Source organism: Rana temporaria, chromosome 4, assembly GCF_905171775.1.
Source record: "Rana temporaria chromosome 4, aRanTem1.1, whole genome shotgun sequence".
Lineage (NCBI taxonomy): Eukaryota > Metazoa > Chordata > Amphibia > Anura > Ranidae > Rana > Rana temporaria.
Window position 1 is genome coordinate 200,540,358 of NC_053492.1, and position 20,824 is coordinate 200,561,181.

Sequence of the window (20,824 nt, forward strand, 5' to 3'; positions counted from 1 at the left end):
TGATCAAATACCACCAAAATAAAGCTCTATTTGTGGGGAAAAAAGGACGTCAATTTTGTTTGGGAGCCACGTCGCACGACTGCGCAATTGTCCGTTAAAGCGACGCAGTGCCGGAAGCTGAAATTTCGCCTGGGCACGAAGGGGGTTTATGTGCCCAGTAAGCAAGTGGTTAATGACCTACTGAATGAGTCTATCAAAACATTTGATGATGATGTGCAGAGTAAAATAACCTGTGTGTGGGCAAGGCTTAATCAGTGTACCCAAAAAGTGTGAGGAGTCAATACACTTGGTTCTTCAAGCAGAAAGAAAATGTCTGTCAGCAAAGACATTTTTCAATAACAATTTATTATGAGCTTACAGACCACACAATGCCTCAGGAACACATCCCTTGCCCTGATATCCCCAACGTTCTTGCAGTTTATCCAACTGATGGTGGGAAACAGTTCCGAGAAGATGGCAGAAGAAATACCCTGAAAAGGGAAACCTACTCTTTCCCTACTTCTCAGTTACCTCTCCATAACACTGCTCATACCCTCTCCCTAACAAGGGGGTTCTCTTCCTTTTGCTTTCAGCATGGGGGAACTGCATGCTGTCAGTTTAAATTGGTTATTTAGGTGAAGTATTAGCATGATGGAATTGCTCTTTTGAGTTAGCACCCCTCATGGCCAGAGACCAAACTACTACACCAGGCCCCACAATTGGAAGGATAACGCCTTTACAACCTGTCACATCACTGACAAGAAAGATATTTTGGAGGAAATAGCGTTAAACACTGATTTTCCTCCACCAGTTTTTTACAAACGTTACACTTCAGTTTGAAGGCATAGAGGAAAGCTAATATATACCTCAGCGATCTCTAATATTGGGTTCCATCTGCTTAGAAGTGTAGACCTTACAGCTACCAATACACCCCTCCAAAAGAACCTCTGTCCCCAGCCACCACCATCCCAATGCCCAAATTGGCTGTTCCTCCTTCCTTTTAAATCCTATTCTCCATCACCCAGAAGGCTGAAATGAAGGTTTACACTTTGCTCCCCATTCCCATTCATTGTGGAATCTCACTCTATGTTCACAGTAAATCAGAACAGATGATTCATTTAACCAGCAACTTCTTTTACTGAATAAATGCCAGATATGTACAATTCTTAGCTATAACCATATCACAGTTGTTCATGATTTATATGGCAATGCAACAGATTATAGACATGAAGGTGCTCCTCTTTAAATATTAAGCTGGCCTTGGGCTATACTTTGGTGTCTCATATATTTAGCTTTTAATGGTTCCTAACTAATAGTAACATGGCTAGCTAATAGTCCGGTTTCAGGGTTCTGCCAAGGGATATCCCCACTTAGGTTTGACACTACATCTCCTTGCGTATGGGCCTTCTCACTCCCATGACCAATTTATAACTACCTCTGGCTCAGCCCCTTCCTGCCTAAATACCTCTGCTATGGGAAGCACCATAGGCCACAGCAGACACACCAAAGCGTTTTAACCCATATATTACTGAACAGTACTTATTAAATGCAACACACAAATTACATTTAGGCACCTGCCTACACCCTGATCTACTCCCACACTGTAGGCATTCCAAATGAAGCAGCAAATTAGCAGTGGCTGCTGTTATTTATTAAAGCATCAGCAAACCCTCCAGTTGCCATTGTAGATTTTGGGTGGGTGGTTCGGGAGCAGTATAAATGCAGATCAACGGCCTGTTTTAATTACACCTTTGCTGCTTGTGTAAATAAGGCCTATTTGTATCTAACTGCTGGGGGATGTTTTTGCAGATGTTTCCATCTGTCCATGGACATTCACAAACAGGAGAAAATAGGTTCCAGTGAGTGTGCATGTCAACTGGGAAGCTAACATTAAAAAGAGTTGCTTGCTGAGGAGAGCAGATAATGGAATTATTTGAGGTGGTGATATATTACTTAATGAGATTAACCAGTTTAGCTCTGTGGATGTACTACATATGTCCAAAGAGAGAATTGTTAATCACAAGCTGATGGCTGCAGTAGCAGGCTGTGGTTCCCAAGCTCTCCCACATTTACCAGGAGCTCGGGACCACAACCGCAAGCTTCTGGAGGGAGGAGAGACATGTGAAAGTGAGGCATATTCATGTCTTGCTGTCACATGTATACAATGAAACCGAAAGTGATGATGATTTTATCACTTCCAGTTTTAGATACACCATTTCCTTGCCTGTACAGCCAGGGGACACATCTAACCAGGCATATCTGTTCTTCTTTCGACGAGAAAGTGCCATAAGATGTAGCACAAACATTTAGGCATCTTTGTGCTAAAAAAAAAAAAATGTCTATGCTAAGATGGAAAGTGAAGGCTAAAACATAAACCAATTAATCTCAACCTTCTCCCTCAGTGAATCAAAATTGTAAATGTTTGCTGGGAATCGTTGGAATGGATAGTTAGAAAACAAATGAGTTTTCAGATGCACCATATTTTTTCCTATAGACCAATATATTTATTCATATCATCAAAAGTCAGTAAAGGATGATCTCTTTATGTACTTTCTATTGGTTGCTTTCTTGTTCAGTCCTAGGCCTCATATACTCAGTATAAAATAAAGTTTAGTAAGTGAATAAAGGTGAACTCCTGTTCAGTTCCATCACCCAATAATTTGCAGAAAATGAGGTCCATCTCATCTTCTTCTCTTACATCATCTGAAAGTGCAGTAATGGCTAACAAAAAAAGAAAAAAACAATAGAAATAATTAAAAGGTTTAAATGAATAAATACATTTTCAATACTGTGAAAGGATGTGGGGAAGGTTAAAAAGGTGAATGTCCGCTTTAAGTAACTGCACACTTAAACCCAGTTACTATTCCTTTAATTACTTTGCAACACACTTTATTATTAGATGTTATATAACAAATTATATTACAAATTCTGCAAAGCTTTAGTTTTGGAAAATGACAATACACATTTAATATATAAAAGGATTAATAATAATGAGCAGACAATGAAACAAAAGGTCAGTGGCCCTGAAGAATTGAGTTGAGTATCTTTACACTCTTGTGATTAAAGACATTTTTTATACTATCAGAGGAGTCATTTATGAGAATATTATACTAATAATCCTAATAATAGGGAAAGAGTAGATTGATATTATCTGTCCTTAATTGCTTGTGTTGGACATCCTCAAGACCTCAATTGAAGCCATAAAGTAAGAGGGCTGCCTAGCAAAAAGATTGATTTTAAAACTGAGCAGAGTATGAAGGGTTGCTGAAACTCAAAGTTTATTCACGAATAACAAGGTTAATTGGATTATTCAGCAGTGGATGGATCTCATTTTGTGATTGTGATTACTGTTGTTACATCTTGGCTTATATTAGGACAAACCCAAACCAAGTAGTTTTTATATATTTAAATATATTTATTGCACCAAAAAGGCATTTTTACCATTAAATGATTGTAAATCACTGTTTCTGTGCCATCCTTATGCAATGTTACTTGGTAATATCTGACTCCATATATGTAGCCTTTGTGTAGAGTCAATGATGCACATCATTATTTAAGATTTTAGTCAGTAAAGTGGGGACAGCATTGCTTCTTTGATTTGAATGGCCTGTATGTAACATCAGTTTTCCCTCACAGGGTCTTTATCTATTAACTGGTCTCTGTAGGAAACATTCCATTCTATCAAGTGTTTCCTCAAACTAAACTCTATTAAACCAAAACTCAAGTCCATACTTGTTATTTTTTATATGAATAAAGCAGGTTTTTATTGCTATTTGCATCTCTGTTAAGGAAATTTCTCATCACTTTCTGTCAGGACAGGAAGTGATGGGAAATCTTCTCAATGTGAACATAAGCAAAAAACTAATTGCAAGACGAAGGCTCAGAACATCTAGCAATGTTTTTATTGATTTCCATGCCTTCCTGTCCGGGTAGCAAATATACACCACCATTTATTGTATGAGTGCTACAGGATCAGTACGTGTGTGGGAAAACCTCACTTACTAATTTCCACTTTTTTTTGTTGGGCTAGATTGAATATGTTTGGATAAATTGCATACTAGACTTCCAATATACTATGGGAATACCATAACAATTTTCCACCATATACTGATGTGCTAGTTTACGGAAAACACAATTTTTTGTGATACACGTAAGAAAAAATATGAAACAATGTATGTAAAATATGAGTGTTAACTGATGGCTTAGTAGATAGGTTTATGTTTGATTAAGGAACATGAAATGTTGCAGTGCTTACAATGTTACTTGTGATAATAATAGGTTGTATGTATTTTTACAGGTTCCTGTTACTAAGATTCTGGAATAACATGAAAACTATCACAGCTCCATTTTTGTCTCTATAATTTCAAACTCTGCTCCAAAAAACACATGTTAAGTTTAGCGGACATGGAGAAAACCTATTCTCTCACTGCCCACTATGATGATTTCCAGGAAGTCAGGTACGTGAGCAAATTCAACAGCAGTAGCACGCTCTCCAATGGATTCAACATTCAGGTGAACTCCAAAAAGCAGTCTAAAGGTATCCCACGATGGAGCCGGAGAGAAACATGTCTGCTTTCAGGGCTGGTCTTTGCTGCGGGTCTGTGCGTTATTTTGGGGTGTATGCTGGTGTTAAAATATCTGTCTATGGAACAAGATGGTCAGTGTTTAGAAGACTGCCAAGAGAGAAAAGCTTTCATGAGGGCTTCAAAATTCATCAGCAGCAACATAGATCCAACAATACCACCTTGCAATGACTTCTACTCATTTGCTTGTGGGGGTTGGCTTAGGAGGCATAGAATTCCAGAGGACAAGCTCATCTATGGCACCATTGCAGCTATAGGAGAACAGAATGAAGAAAAGCTGCAACACCTTCTCCTACAGCCTGTGCGCAGAAAGCACAGAGGATCTTCTGAAAGGAAAGTGAAAGAATTCTTCCGTTCTTGTCTCAACATGAAGGAGATTGACCGTTTGGGGATCCACCCAATGCTGCAAGTCTTGGAGGATTGTGGAGGATGGGATTTTCCAGATAAGGCCAAAGGCAAGTGGGACTTTAATGAACTGCTTTATAAGACACAAGGAGTATACAGCACTGCCGTCTTCTTCTCGCTTACAGTCAACTTAGATGATAAAAACTCTTCCAGATACGTCATCAGGGTAAGTTTTCATCGTTTTTTTTCATCTAATATTTAAAGTCATCTCACTGCAACTTAATTTTTACCTGACCCCCAAAAGTTGCAAGTTGAAAATTATAGGTATACTGTGATGGGTCGCTGTGGTGACAGAAATTTGGTAATCTACAATATTTATTAGAGTATTTACATAATTTATTGCTATACCAACAATGAAACTTAGGAATTAGGATTGCAGATAAAGATAGCTATATTGTAATCCATGGGTCCTCAAACTACGGCCCACGGGCCACATGCGGCCCGCGGAGGACTTTTAACCGGCCCAACCGACCCTGACAGGCAACGCCGGTTACACGGCAGGTTGTAACACAGCGATCCCGCGCTGTGATAAATGTCCCGCCCTCCTCCTCCTAGACTAGCTTGTGTGATAGAGCCAGTGTTCTGTCTATCACACAAGCTGGTCTAGGAGGAGGAGGGCAGGACATTTATCACAGTGCGCCAGAACTTTTACCAACACTGTGAGCTTCGTGACACAGCGGGACCGTGACACAGCGGGACCGTGACACAGCGGGATCGTGACACAGCAAGACTGTGACAGCAATTTGGCACAGTAAGGAGAAAGGGGGGCTTGCGATGGTGAGGGGGGCCGATGATGATGATGATGATGGTGGGGGGGGCTGATGATTATGTAATGATGATGATGATGGTGGGGGGCTGATGATGATGAAATGATAATGTAATGATGATGATGATGATGGTGGGGGGGCTTGCAATGAGGGGCTGATGATGTAATGATGAAGGTGGGGGGGTTTGAAATGAGGGGCTTGCAATGGTGAGGGGGGGTTGCAATGAGGGGCTGAGGATGGTGAGGGGGGCTTGCAAAGGTGAGGGGGGGTTGCAATGAGGGGCTGATGATGATGTAATGATGATTGGGGGGGCTTGCAATGATCTTGATCGGCTTGCAATTAATGATTGTGGGGGGGGGGGCTTGCAATGAGGGGCTTACAATGATGATGGCGGGGGGCTAACAATGATGATGGAGGGGGGGCTTGCAATGAGGGGATGATTATGATGATGATGTAATGATGGTGAGGTGGGGGGGGGGCTTGCAATGATCATGATCGGTTTGCAATTAATGATTGTGAGGGGGGCTTGCAATGAGGGGCTTATAATGATGAAGGGGGAGGGTTGCAATGATCGTGAGGGGCTTGCAATGGTGAGGGGGGGGCTTGAAATGATGGCTTGAATTTGAAATGTGGTGAGGGGGGACTTGCAATGATGGTCTGAAATGACAGTGAGGGTGGGCTTGCAATGATGGCTTGAAATGACAGTGAGGGTGGGCTCAAAATAACATACAGTATGTGCAGTATGCATAGGAAATTGTTCATATTTTTTCTTATAGTCCGGCCCTCTAACGGTCTGAGGGATAGTGAACCGGCCCCCTGTTTAGAAAGTTTAAGGACCCCTGTTGTAATCTAAAATGATGAAAAAGAGGCTCCTAGACAGTTACAGATAGTAACAGGTACAGTCTATGACAGCTTGGGTAGTGTTCCTACCCTGACTTTACAACATGTTCTTTCTGATTTGGTTTCCATGGGTGAAATTATGGGGGTTCTCACTAGAAAAGTAGTGGTATTTTGGAAAGTGCAATCCACCGTCACACCAATTTTATGTCATTTTCCCAAAGTCCACAAGGTTGGTGAGCCTTTAAAAGGACACATAATTGTGGTATTGGGTATTTTTTGCAGCAATTAGATAAGTGGGTGCGTATGTATTTGCAGTTGCCAACGTAAATCAGAGATATAAAAACTACCTGCACACATTTCAAAAATGATGTTACAAAAGGATTATGCTTTGGAAATCATGTTATTTTATTCTTCACCACTTTGCCATAGAGGCATTGCAATTTCACATTAGTAGGTACAGTAATTACGCACAAGATTTTTTAATTTTTTTTGCCAACCTGTATATGGAAGGAGATTGGAACCTTTGTGAAAGGGAACCTTATGGACAGAGGATTGTATGGTATGGGGGGTACATTGATGATCTCCTGTTGGTGTGAAAGGGTAAGACAGCTTTGTCTGGTTCGGGATTTCAATTCTGCTTGTCTTTTACCAGCAGATGTGATTACTATTGATACTTTGGAGATTACCCTTATAGGAGATAACACTCTGGTGTAGTGTCCACTATCACTATTTGTAAACAGTATGCAGGGATTTTACCTTAAAAGCCCCAAGTTTCTACGCGTCTCACACTATCAAGACCATTGCCTCTAGGGAATGCCAGGAGGCACTCCTTTCATTTTAGCCTGCATTATGTTGCAGGATAAAAGATAATGCAAGGTATAATGTGTGCCTGTGTTGTGTCTGTGGCGTTACAATACCCAGCATGTCACAGCATGTTCTACTTACCCTGCCTGTTCACTTTGGACAGAGTGATTAAAAAAATGTAAAGCTCTATCAAGTTGTTTGTTGTATTTGTTGTCACTGGGGTGATTTCTTGTTACTTCCTATGCTGGTGACAGGGTGTAGAGGGGCAGAAGTTACCGACGATACTCACTAATAGGGACAGAGACAGCAATACAAAAATGGGTGATGGGTTAGAAACTGTGAGGTTTTTATTGGTTATTTGAGTCTTGTCCTATTCCCACCGTCTCCCCCTGTTCTGGTGTCACAAGTACATGGAGTGTGGGGGAAATATAGTTTTTGGAGTCACAGTGCTTGCTGTTGCACATACAGCTCTGTTCGTATCCTCACAAGTATTTTGGCAGTTTAGAGAAAATAATACTCATTTCCCAATCTTTATAGAGACGTAACCCATTTCCACTTCAGTTTCTTTAATCTGTTGTTTAAATGTTGATATTATTCCCTTAGATTGACTCTAAGAACATTTGACTAAACATATATTATGTCATTGATAAACAAATGCAGTGCACAGTGCTGTGCCGCATTCTTAGATTTAATTAATAAACCATCTCAAAGCTGAAATTATTTTTGTGCCTTGAGCAACAGAGACTGTGAACAGTATAAAGGTTATGTGGGGAAGAAAAGAGTCTCCATCTAGTGATAAATAGTGGCACTGCACCATTTTACTAAACAAAAGTTATCCTGTTGTCAGTTAATGCAGAACATTTAACTGACAAAAGTGACAAAGGATGATTTACCAATAAACGATCTCTTCAAATACCAAATAAAGTTAGGGAGAAATTTTGCTTGGAATGAAGCAAAGGTTTGCTGCTCTGGTGAACAGACAGATATTTTCCTTGGGTTCATTAAATAGGTCTCTAATGCACGTTGGTTGTGTACTGTGTTATGTAGGTGATGTTTAATGGGGTACTTATACTTTTTGATCTTCAACATTCTTAAATAGATATTTTAAATAATTCTCCTGGTTGTTTAATCTCTGCACCTGAAAGGTTTGTGCATTATAACTATAATCATTTATACCATTGTAGATATTATAATAGGTATTATACCATTATATATTATATTATATACTGTTATAGGTATATCATTCTTTGTTTTATCATCAGTTACCAAAACGCTGACCTATGAAACCTGTAACATAGAAAAGTCAGTTATTTAAGCAAGTAGGCATGTTTCCCAACCTAAAAAATTAAGCCAAACTCTAGGCAAACTGCTAAATACATGGTTAAAGTGTAACAAAAGGCAACACTTTTTATTTTCGATTTTGCATAGAGTAAGGAAGGGTTATAATCCCCGTCAGGTTTTTTTTTTTAATTGTTTGTATGTTGTTTGATTCTGTGTCCCAGAGGGGGCAGGATGTCACCACTGTAAGATTTTGCCACTATTACTGTTCTGGTCTCAACCCATTTTATTTTCACTTATAATGATATTGGTAAACAGAAGAAATGGCGAGGGTGAATCTCCCTATTGAAGACACTTCAGATATATGTGCCTAGGTCAGATTCCTTGAATGAGGTTTACATCCACTTTAAGTTCTATAGCTTGGCTACCTCTCTGCCTCAAGCCTGTCATTGGACAATGAAGGAGCAACAGCAGACAAAGGAATCATCACTCTGCTCTGCTCCTATCAGTATGTTCAGCTTCCTCACACAAAAGACCCCAATCTCTCCAGAATTGCCCAGGAAAAATAATGTCTCACTTCCTCTTGTCGGCAGAGGTTTCTGGGTAGTGAAGTCCTAAGCCCAATAGCCTCAATTGCACAAAGCTCCTTGTGGACTCGATATCCCAGTCACCATGTATGCATAAGGTAGCAGGGGTAGGGGGGTTGAAGGTAGAGAGTGGGCAGAGAGCACTCAGCTCGCTCCTTATAGCAAGCAGCCCAACAGGGTAAGAGGGGGCTGAAGGAGCACAGCTGTCACAGCACCCAGCTACACATACTTACTTTCATTCAAGATGGTTAATGTTACGGTGTAAAAATTACCATACCTGGAATTCAGCCTTAACATGTTTTACTATTGGCAGTTGAAGTTGGTTTTGCACAACAAGTTGCCTTTCCCTTTTCTTCATAAAAAACAAAAAAAAAAAAAAACTAGGACATATGTTATCAAGACTGTAACTATAGCTACAGCAGGACATGTAAATGCTTTGGCTCTCAGAGGCAAAGAGGACTCAGAGATGTCAGATCATACCAGGGGTGCCGAACCGAACCAGTGGCCCTCTGATGTGGCCCGCGACCTCCTGCTCTGGTATGGAATAAAATAGAAAAGAATACTGTTATTAAAGGAGTTGTAACGTAAAAAAAAAATTCACCTTAATGCAATCTATGCATTAAGGTGAAAAAACATCTGATGCAGCCCCTGTTATATTTACCTGACCCCTCGAAAGTCCCGCACTCGGTCCCGAGATCCTCTTCGCCGCTCAGCTTGGCCGCTGATTGGCTAGAGCGGATAGATTGAGAGCAGCGTAGCCATTGGCTGGCGCTGCTGTCAATCACATCCAGTGACGCGGCGCTGCCGAGTGATACAGTGAGGGGCTATGGCCGCTCGCTGTATCACGGGAGCGTGCCCGCAATTACTCACCACCATGCAAGCTCTCTTGCGGGGAGGACCAGAGACAGCCACAGAGGGACCCCAGAAGACGTGGATCGGGGCCACTCTGTGCAAAACGAACTGCACAGTGGAGGTAAATATGACATGTTTGTTATTTTAAAGAAAACACATTTTTCCTTTACTAACCCTTTAATGGTAAGTTTATTACTAAAATCACAGGCCCAGATTCTCAATGGCGTTACGACGGTGCAACACCATTTGCGCCGTCGTAAGTCCTAATCTGGCCCAAGGGTATCTATGCGACTGATTCTTAGAATCAGTTACGCATATATACCCATTAGATCTGACAGGCGTAAGGCTCTTACGCTGTCAGATCTTAAATGCTATTTTTTTTCCCGCCGCTAGGTGTCGCATCGTCGTTTTCCCCGTCGTCTATGCAAATTAGGTAATTACGCGAGATTCCCGAACATACGCACGGTCGACGCTGAGAATTTACGACGTTTCCGTAGCTTAAGCGTCGCGTAAAGTTGCCCCTGCTATTATGAGGGGCAACCAATGTTAAGTATGGCCGTCGTTCCCGTGTCGAAATTTAAAAAAAATAAGTCGTTTGCGTCCGTGAATGGCGCTGGACGCCGTTTACGTTAACATCTTAGCAACTGACGTCAGGGCGACGTCATTTAGCGCAATGCACGTCGGGTAATTTACCCGACGGAGCATGCGCAGTACGCTCGGCGCGGGAGCGCGCCTAATTTAAATGGTGCCCGCCCCATTTGAATTGGGCGTGCTTGCGCCGAGCGCTTTTACGATACACCGCCGCAAGTTTACAGGTAAGTGTTCTGAGAATCAGGAATTAACGCTGTAAACCTGCGGCGGTGTAACGTAAATCACATACGTTACGCTGCCCAGGAGCAACGTAATTGTATGAGAATCTGGGCCACAGTGTATATATGGGCATATCTGTCTGCAGTGGTTACTGGGCTGCTTTCAAACTGATCGCAGGTGCAGAGCAGTGCACATGTGGGTTACCTGCACTTCTATTATCTGTGAGTTTGGTGTGCTTTCTGAAAGTGTACCACACCTACAGGATATAATTGAAGTCTATGGCAAAGTGCACCTAACCTGCAGGAAAGCCACAGGTGAAGTGTGCTGCACCCGTGATGAAGGTTAACAACCGTGCATCAGTGTGAAAGCAGCCTTAGGCCCCTGTCACACCTTCAGTCCGACCAAATCAGACCCTCCATTCATCTCTAAGGAGTGTAAGATGTAAATAGTCTTGTGTCCGTTTACAAATGCCTACCTCCAATCCAATCCTCTCAAAAAAAAAGCCGAGTGGGCTGCCATCCACCCGCTTCGCTCATTGTGGCCCGCGACCGGTTACCAAGTCGCTTAAAGCGGGAGTTCACCCATAAAAAAAATTTACCCTTAGATTGATGCTCATTTTGTCTAGGGGAATCGGCTAGTTGTTTTAAAATCGAAGCTGTACTTACCGTTGTAGAGAGCGATCTTCTCCGCCGCTTCCGGGTATGGGCTGCGGGACTGGGTGTTCCTATTTTGATTGACAGTCTTCCGACAGGCTTCCGACAGTCGCATCCATCGCGTCACGAGTAGCCGAAAGAAGCGGAATGTCGGTGCGGCTCTATACTGCGCCTGCGCACCGACGTTCGGCTACTTTCGGAAAATCGTGACGCGAAGGATGCGACCGTCGGAAGCCTCTCGGAAGACTGTCAATCAAAATAGGAACGCCCAGTCCCGCAGCCCATACCCGGAAGCGGCGGAGAAGATCGCTCTCTACAACGGTAAGTACAGCTTCGATTTTAAAACAACTAGCCGATTCCCCTAGACAAAATGAGCATCAATCTAAGGTTAAAATTTTTTATTTCCGGGTGAACCTCCACTTTAAGTGGCCCTCGCACTTTAAAAGGTTGGGCACCCCTGGATTATACAATGTCTGGTTATACAGGTACCAAAAGCATTTGCCCATGCCCAATATATCTGACTAACATAAATGATTATCATTTTTAGTAATCTTAAAGAATATATTACCCCAACATTTCATATCCCTGATATATGTCTATTGTATCATGTACTTGTATGAAAAGTATCCTGTTCCCTTATGTGAAATCCCTGGTATTTCTGCCAGTCCCTCTGAGAGAACAGCATGGTCACTTTTCTGGCTGTGCTGGGAACTCCTCTTGTGCTGACACCCCCCCCCCCCCATGCACAATCATTCACTGGGAAGATCAGTGTTCTGCTGTTTCACCTTGCCTCTTTTCAGAGCTCCTTATGCAGCTGAGAACAGAGGGTATGTGATCACTTCTGTAAAAAAAAAAGTCTATAATTTTATATTAACCACTTAAGGACCACCCCATGTACATGTACGTCCACAATATGGCACGTACAGGCACATGGGCGTATAGGTACGTCCTCGCCTATTAGCGGGTGGGGGGTCCGATCGGGACCCCCCCCCGCTACATGCGGAGGTCGGGTCCGCTCGGGGAGCGATCCGGGACCACGGCGCGGCTATTTGTTTATAGCCGCTCCGTCGCGATCGCTCCCCGGAGCTGAAGAACGAGGAGAGCCGTGTGTAAACACGGCTTCCCCGTCCTTCACTATGGCGGCGCATCGATCGCGTCATTCCCTTTATAGGGAAGACACGATCGATGACGTCATTCCTACAGCCACACCCCCAAACAGTTGTAAACACATACTAGGTGCACCCTAACTCCTACAGCGCCACCTGTGGTTAACTCCCAAACTGCAACTGTCATTTTCACAATAAAGAATGCAATTTAAATGCATTTTTTGCTGTGAAAATGACAATGGTCCCAAAAATGTGTCAAAATTGTCCGAAGTGTCCGCCATAATGTCGCAGTCACGAAAAAAATTGCTGATCGCCGCCATTAGTAGTAAAAAAAAAATAAAAAATAAAAATGCAATAAAACTATCCCCTATTTTGTAAACACTATAAATTTTGCGCAAACCAATCGATAAACGCTTATTGCGATTTTTTTTACTAAAAATAGGTAGAAGAATACGTATCGGCCTAAACTGAGGAAAAAAAATGTTTTTATATATGTTTTTGGGGGATATTTATTACAGCAAAAAGTAAAAAATATTGCTTTTTTTTCAAAATTGTCGCTCTATTTTTGTTTATAGCGCAAAAACTAAAAACCGCAGATGTGATCAAATACCACCAAAAGAAAGCTCTATTTGTGGGGAAAAAAGGACGCCAATTTTGTTTGGGAGCCACGTCGCACGACCGCGCAATTGTCTGTTAAAGCGACGCAGTCCCGAACTGTAAAAACACCTTGGGTCTTTAGGCTGCATATTGGTCCGGGGCTTAAGTGGTTAATACAATGCTGTGAAAAAGCATTTGCCCCCTTTCTGATTTTTTTTTTGCATATTTGTTCCATTTAAATGACTAATTTTATTATTACACAAATATAACCCGAGTAAATACTAAATGCAGTTTTTAAATGATGGTTTCATTTATTAAGGCAAAAAAGCTGTCCACACCTGCCTGGTTTTATGTGAAAAAGTAATTGCTCCCTAAACCTAATAACTGGTTGTGCCAACCTTGACGGCAACAACAACTGCAATCTAGCATTTGCGATAACTGGCACATTGTTGTGGCCCACTCTTGTTTGCAGAATTTTTTTAATTCAGACATATTGGAGGGTTTTCCAACATGAACGGCCTATGTGAGGTCACGATACAGCATCTCAATTGGATTTAAGTCCGGGGTTTGACTAGGACACTCTAAAACCTAAATTTTGCTTTAGTTGAACCATTTGGAGATGGATTTGCTGTTGTGTTTTGGATCCTTGTCCTGCTGCATAAGCCAAGTGCACTTGAGCTTAAGGTCACAAACTGATGGCCGTACATTCTTCTTTAGGATTTTCTGGTAGAGCTCAGAATTCATGGTTCCATCAATTATGGTAAGTCATCCAGGTCCTGAAGGTGCAAAGCAGCCCCAGACCTCACCCTACCACCACCATGTCTGACATGTATGATGTTCTTTTTATGAAATGCTGTATTAGTTTTATGCCAGATGTAATGGGAGGTATACCTTCCAAAAAGCTACATTTTTGTCTTATTATTCCACAGAATATTTGCCCCAATTCTTGGGGATAATCAAGATGTTTTTTGGTAAAGGTGAAATGAGCCTTTGCGTTCTTTTTGGTCAGCAGTGGCTTTGGCCTTGGAACTCTCCCATGGATGCCATTTTGGCCCAGTCTCTGTCTTATTGGTGAGTCATGAACACTGATCTTACCTGAGGCAAGTGAGGCCTACAGTTCTTTAGATGTTGTTCTGGGTTCTTTTATGACCTCCTGGATGAGTCACCGTCATGCTCTTGGAGTAATATTTGTAGACCGGCCACTCCTGGGAAGATTCACCACTGTTCTATGTTATCTACACTTGTGGATAATGGCTCTCCCTGTGGTTCACTGGAGTTCCAAAGCCTTAGAAATTGCTTTAAAATCCTTCCTAGACCGATACATGTACATTACTTTGTTACTAACCTGTGGTTTATCACAGTTCATTTATGATTCAGCATGGGAGGGGGCAATTACTTTTTCACATAGGGCCAGGTTGGTTTGAACAGAATTTTTTTCCCTTAATAAATGAAATATTAAAATTTAAAAACTGCATTTTGGATTTACTTGGATTATCTTTGAGTAATATAAAAATTAGTTTGATGATCTGAATCATTTAGGTGGTGTGAGAAATATGCAAAATAAAATAAAAAATCAGGAAGGGGCAAATACTTCTTCACAGCACTTTGTATATATATATATATATATATATATATACACACACACACACACAAATGTTCTGCCTTTCATTTCTATTTTATACTGAATGGGTTGTTGTACAAGGTGAGGGTTCACATATACTTTAAACAAATGCACTATTTGCATGCATTAAAAAGAGTACAGTGGAACCTTGGATTATGAGCATTATACATTCCAGGAGAATGCTTGTAATCCAAAGCACTCGCATATCAAAACGAGTTACCCCACAGAAGTCAATGGAAACGAATATAATTTGTTCCACATTGACTTCTATTGCATGCAATACCGCATGTGGCCAGAGGGTGGGGGGTGGCGCCGGAGAGACTCAGAAATACTTTCAGATAGGTTGGATGCACTCAGAAACCCTCGGAAAGGCAAGTGAGTATTTCCGGGAACTGAGTATTTCCAAGTATTTCTGTGTGTTTCTGAGTATTTCCGAGGTGGCGCCTCTGGCTAAATGCGGTACTGCACACTGTAGAGGCTTGAATCCTGCTAGTTTTGCAAGACAACACTCGCAAACTGAGTCAGGATTTTACAAACATAATAGCTTGTTTTGTGAAATGCGCGGTAACCATGCTACTCGCAATCCGAGGTATTACTGTATTTACTTCAGAGATAAGACCATAGCTCTACCACTTTACAAAACTCTAGTTCAGCCACATCTCGAGTATGCTGTCCAGTTCTGTTCACCAGTCTTCAGGATGTATGTGCTGGATCTTGAGAGTCCAGAGAAGGGCAACTAAACTAATAAGGGGGCTGGAGAACCTAAGTTATGAGTAACGATTACAAACATTAAACTTATTCTACCTGGAGAAGATATGCTGAAGAGGGAATATGATCACAATTTCTAAATCTTTAAATTGTGACTTTAACATTGGAAGGAAACTACATACTCCAAGGTCTATAAATAAAACATGCAGCCCCACAATGAAGTTGGATGAGAATCAGTTCAATCATACCCTGCTTAAGGGGTTCTTTAGTGTTAGAGCGGTATGAATGTGGAACTCCCTTTCACAGTTGGTGGTGTCAGCGGAGAAAACTTTTAGATGGGTTTCTCAGCGAACACAAAGTACAGGGATATAGAAAATGGTAGTGACTTTATTCAACCTTACCAACAATGTAACTGTAATTATTATAAAAACAATTAGCTTTCTTTATCCCTAGAGAAACTGCTTTCGAGATGGAGACTAGAGACACATTTCATTAATCATCGATATATGTAAGGGTACTTTCACACTGAGGCGCTTGGTGCGCTGGCGGTAAAGCGGCGCTATTTTTAGCGGCATCTTACCGTTGTGTTTGCCGCGATTTTCGGGCGCAAGCGGGCATATTTTAACCCCCGCTAGCGGCCGAAAAAGGTTTAATCCCTCCCGTAAACACGCTGCTTTGCTGCATTTTGCAGGCGGTTTGGAGGCGCTACCCCATTGATTTCAATGGGCAGGGGCGCTATTGGAGCGGTATTTTTACCACTCCTACTGTGCCTCAAAGATGCGGCTGGCAGGACTTTCTTTAGCATCCCGCCAGTGCAACGCTCCAGTGTGAAAACCCTCAGGCTTTCATACTGGACAGAAAGGAGCGGCTCTTTCAGGGCGGAATATAGGCGCTATTTTTAGCGCAATAGTGCCTGCAAAGCGCCTCAGTGTGAAAGCAGCCTAAGTCAAAGGAGGACATGGAGGGGGTGTTCAATAGTGCAGAATATTCCTTACATTTTGTTATCTTATCCTCTGCTTTTCTATATTTTTCTCCATATTATTTTAAGAGCTGTCTTGGTATTTACTATCCTGCCGTGTTTTTCAATCATCCAGCTTAATGCTCCCCCTCCTTAGATGTGAATGTTCCAGTTGTATTTACATTTTAAGTTGAGAAGATTTCACACACTGCATGTATCAAGCAGATTTCTAAGAAGTATAGAAAGCATATCCTCTCCCAAGGAAACCAGTTAATGTTTGCTTATTTGGCTTTCTTTTTATGAGTAGTTTTCTGAAATTACCTGTGTATAACATAATAAAACTTGATATTTTCAAAAGCTTTTATTTTATTGCAGAATATTGCAGAGATAACGGAAAAAAAAGTCCCCTAGCACCATCATAATCACATAACAATTTAATCAATCTTGCACACACCTAAGGCCAGCATATCAGGCATAGATTTAAACCTGAACTCCAGTAAATAGACAAAATCTACCCTTGTCAAGGTGCTCCCCTTAGCCCCCAAAAAGTTTAATTCTCCTTTAGACCATGTGTGGAGGGATGAGGTATATTACTTACTGTGATGGACCGCCTGGTACCCCACCTGGGGGCTTCCACCAACATACAGCTGCCTTCACTATGGAACCAGGTATTATAGCTGAGCATTGCACCCAAGAACTAGACAGCACTACCTTAGGTGCAAACTGGAACTGACTTTATTGTAAATTCACGCAGAATATATACCACACAAGATCAGATAGCAGCTTAATCACATAGTCTTAAACAATGCAAACTGTAAACAGTAATATCATTAACACATCTAAAGAACAGCCAACAGAAACAGTAATCTAATTAAACAGTAAGCTAATTAACAACTAGTCACCTAGAAAAGCCTAGATGACTCAGGTCAGTGCCTACACAGACAGTTCAGCACCAGTATTCAAGAAGACCCACGGCTGTCCAGATCTCATTAACCAGCTTTCTTTTTTACATACATCTTCTCACTGAGTCTCAAGTTGGCAGAAACCATCATGGCTTCCTTGAATGTGGTATTAATAATGGGGCATCTTCTTGAATGCTTGTAGCTCCCTCAAATGCCAGGGCCCATAGTCAATAGGCAAGAGGCTACCATGCAGTCCACTCCAAAAGCCCCTGTCCCAGTTGGGTCTGTCAGGCCTCGTACACACGACCGAGTTTCTCCGCAAAAACCAGCAAGAAGCTTGTTGGGTTGTTTTTTTTTTTCCGAGGAAACCGGTCGTGTGTACACTTTTCGACGAGGAAACCGTCGAGGATCTCGTCGGGCCAAAAAGAAAGCATGTCTTCTTTTTCCTCGACGGGAATGGGAAAATTTGGCTCGCCGAGATCCTCGGCAGCTTCACAAAGAACTCGACGAGCAAAACGATGTGTTTCGCCCGTCGAGTTCCTCGGACGTGTGTACGAGGCTTCACACTTACCTGATCCCTCTGTGTGGCTGGTTCCAGCACTGCTTTCTTCTACCTGAAGCACTTGTCTGTGGTAGGTTCATAAGCTTCATTGCATACAATGCAGGGCTATAAACCCTGCATTGTATGTTGAGGAGGTGAGACTACAACTGCTGCTGAGAGAGCCTTAGAGGGGAAGCAGTATTGGGCCAGTTGCATGAATTCAGGAAGCCTGGGACAGTCAGAAATAGGGTAAGTATTGCACCCCTAGACTGGGTATAGCCCTTGCAGTGCAGGGGACGCTGTTGTAGGGGTATATTTTGTCTAGTTTCAAGGGTTCAGTTTTAAAGGAAATTTCAGCTATGATATCAAGGGAATTAATTAGAATGTAAACAATTCATCCAAAGCATAGTTCTTAATGAATTGGGAAATAGATTGAAATAACAATGGCCCCTGTAGGAAACTGGTTGTGCTCTCACAATTGTGCTCCCACATGTATGTTCATGCTGTATAAAATATATCTACAAGTGTTTAAATGTTAATGAAATATTATTTCATCCTTAGAGGTTTACATAAGAGAGATTTGTGATAAAGAAACAGGAAGCAGTATATCATTCTTCCTCATATTTTTTGTTGCTCAATGACTTGGCCTGTAAGGTATCTCAATAAATTAAGGCCTGTGTTCGCTCATTGATTGCAAATAGTCCAATTCTGTAAACAAAACAAAAAAAACAGTCTAATTCAGCAAAGCAGCATGGCTCATGACCATCTCTATTTTACAGTGACTGTCCCTTTTTTGCAACTAAATCCATTTGTTCCTCATTCCGCCTCACTTGTCCATCTTTTTATACAATATATAGTCCTTTATAAACAATGGGCCAGATTCAGAGAGAACTTACGCCGACGTATCTGTTGATACGCCACGAAAGTTCTAGGATGCGCCGTCGTATCTATGCACCGTATTCTTGAAACCAGATATGCCTGAATTCTGGCTCCATCCGACCGACGTAAGTCTCCTACGCCGTCGTATCTTGGGTGCATATTTACGCTGGCTGCTAGGGGCGCTTCCATTGATTTACGCGTCGAATATGCAAATGACCTAGATACACAGATTCACGAACCTACTTGCGCCCGTCGCAGTAAGCTACGCCGTTTACGTAAGGCGTACGTCCGGCGTAAAGTTATCCCTCATAAAGCAGGGGTAAGTCATGTTAGGGTATGGCAAATTCGAGTGGTGCGTCACGGCCCATAATTTACTGTGGCATCGCAGTGCATTGCTGGCTGATTGGCCAAGCATGCACTATGACCTGCAATGCTTTAGCCAATCACAGCGCGCAAAAAACAGAGAGCCATAATTTGCCAAAACCAGAGTGGCTTTGGCCAATTATGCCTCAGGGGATTTAGTACACGCCCCACACTATATAAGGCCGCCTGGAAGTCGGCCTTGTGTAGTGTGTTGCGGCGGTGGTTAAAGATAGAGACAGAGAGAGAGAGAGAGAGACAGTGTCATTTCAATTGAGTTAGATAGAGCAGGCAGGCGAGTCAGTTACAGTTACAGTGTGTAGAGGATATATATGCATCCCAAGTGTTGTATATATATTTATACACTGTATTGAGTTTAGCTAGATTCGTTCCTGTATGCTCTTCCTAATATACTGACGGGCAGGCAGGTGATTGTGCTAGTTGCAGTATTTTCACTTAGTGTACCGTGTCCTTTGCACAGTGTGCACCTAAAAGCTACGTGAATACAATTGCTGGTGTTCTCATATTAATACCATAGGCAGTGATCTGCAAGTATTTTCACTTGGTGTAGTGTCTCATCTGCACAGTGTGCACCTAAAAGCTACGTGAATACAATTGCTGGTGTTCTCATATTAATACCACAGGCAGGGATCTGCAAGTATTGTCAGTATTTGTGCAGCTACATCTCCCTGCAGGCCATTAGTATGCCTGGAAGGACAACAAGGAGAGGCAGAGAGTCATGAGCCGATAAAAGAGGGCAAGCAGGCTCTGTGTCTAGAGGCAACAATGCTGGTCTTGGACACGGTGCATCCTCATCAGCACGTGGCCGTGGGACACGCTCGTCCTTTTTTCCGGCAGCTGGCCCTGTTGAGCCGCAACATGCTGGTAGAGTGGGTGACCAAGCCATCCTCATCCTCCTCATCCTCTCTCACCCAGGCTCAGGGTACTTTGTCTGGCAAAGCAGCTGCCAACACGGCCTCTTCCCTCTGTTCAATGGCATCGGTCACTCCTTCCCTAGACCCACCATGTCCCCCTGAGGCGTCCCCCGAACTTATTGACCACAGTGTTGGGTACATGCTGCAGGAAGATGCGCAGCGTTTTGAACGCTCCGATGATGGTACCCAGCTAGAGGAAGGCAGTAACGTGAGCCCAGAGAGAGGGGGTGCCTAAGAAGGACAGAAATCTGGCAGTCATGTTCCCCCAGCTGCAGCATACTGCCAGGTTTGCTACAGTGATGAGGAGGGAGGGGATGATGAGGTCACTGACTCCACGTGGGTGCCTGATAGGAGAGAGGAGGAGGAGGCACATCTCCAACGAAGCAGGATGCCCTCCAGGGGCCAGCTTAAGGGAAGCACACCGACTGCATCACACCGCAGAGCTGCGCATGTGCAAGGCGCTGCTGTCGCTCCGCGTTATTACAAAAGTTCTTTGGTGTGGGCCTTTTTTGAGACGAGTGCATCAGATCGCACCGCTGCTATTTGCAACATATGTCGCAAGCGCATCTCGCGTGGCCAAAACATTACCCGCTAGGGCACCACATGCTTGACCAGACATATGTCGACCTGCCATGCAGTTCGTTGGAAAGTGTACCTCA

The 20,824-nt window shown here is 42.5% G+C and overlaps 1 protein-coding gene across 1 annotated transcript in view; it reads left to right on the top strand.

Moving 5' to 3' along the window:
• The window catches only part of ECEL1 (endothelin converting enzyme like 1), a 153,504-nt gene that overhangs the window by 19,012 nt on the left and 113,668 nt on the right, over positions 1–20,824 (top strand). Inside the window, exon 2 of the mRNA XM_040349682.1 lies at positions 4,277–5,133. Coding sequence (XP_040205616.1) covers positions 4,366–5,133 — 768 coding nt within the window. The 5' untranslated portion in view covers positions 4,277–4,365. The remainder of the gene's footprint in view (positions 1–4,276; positions 5,134–20,824) is intronic.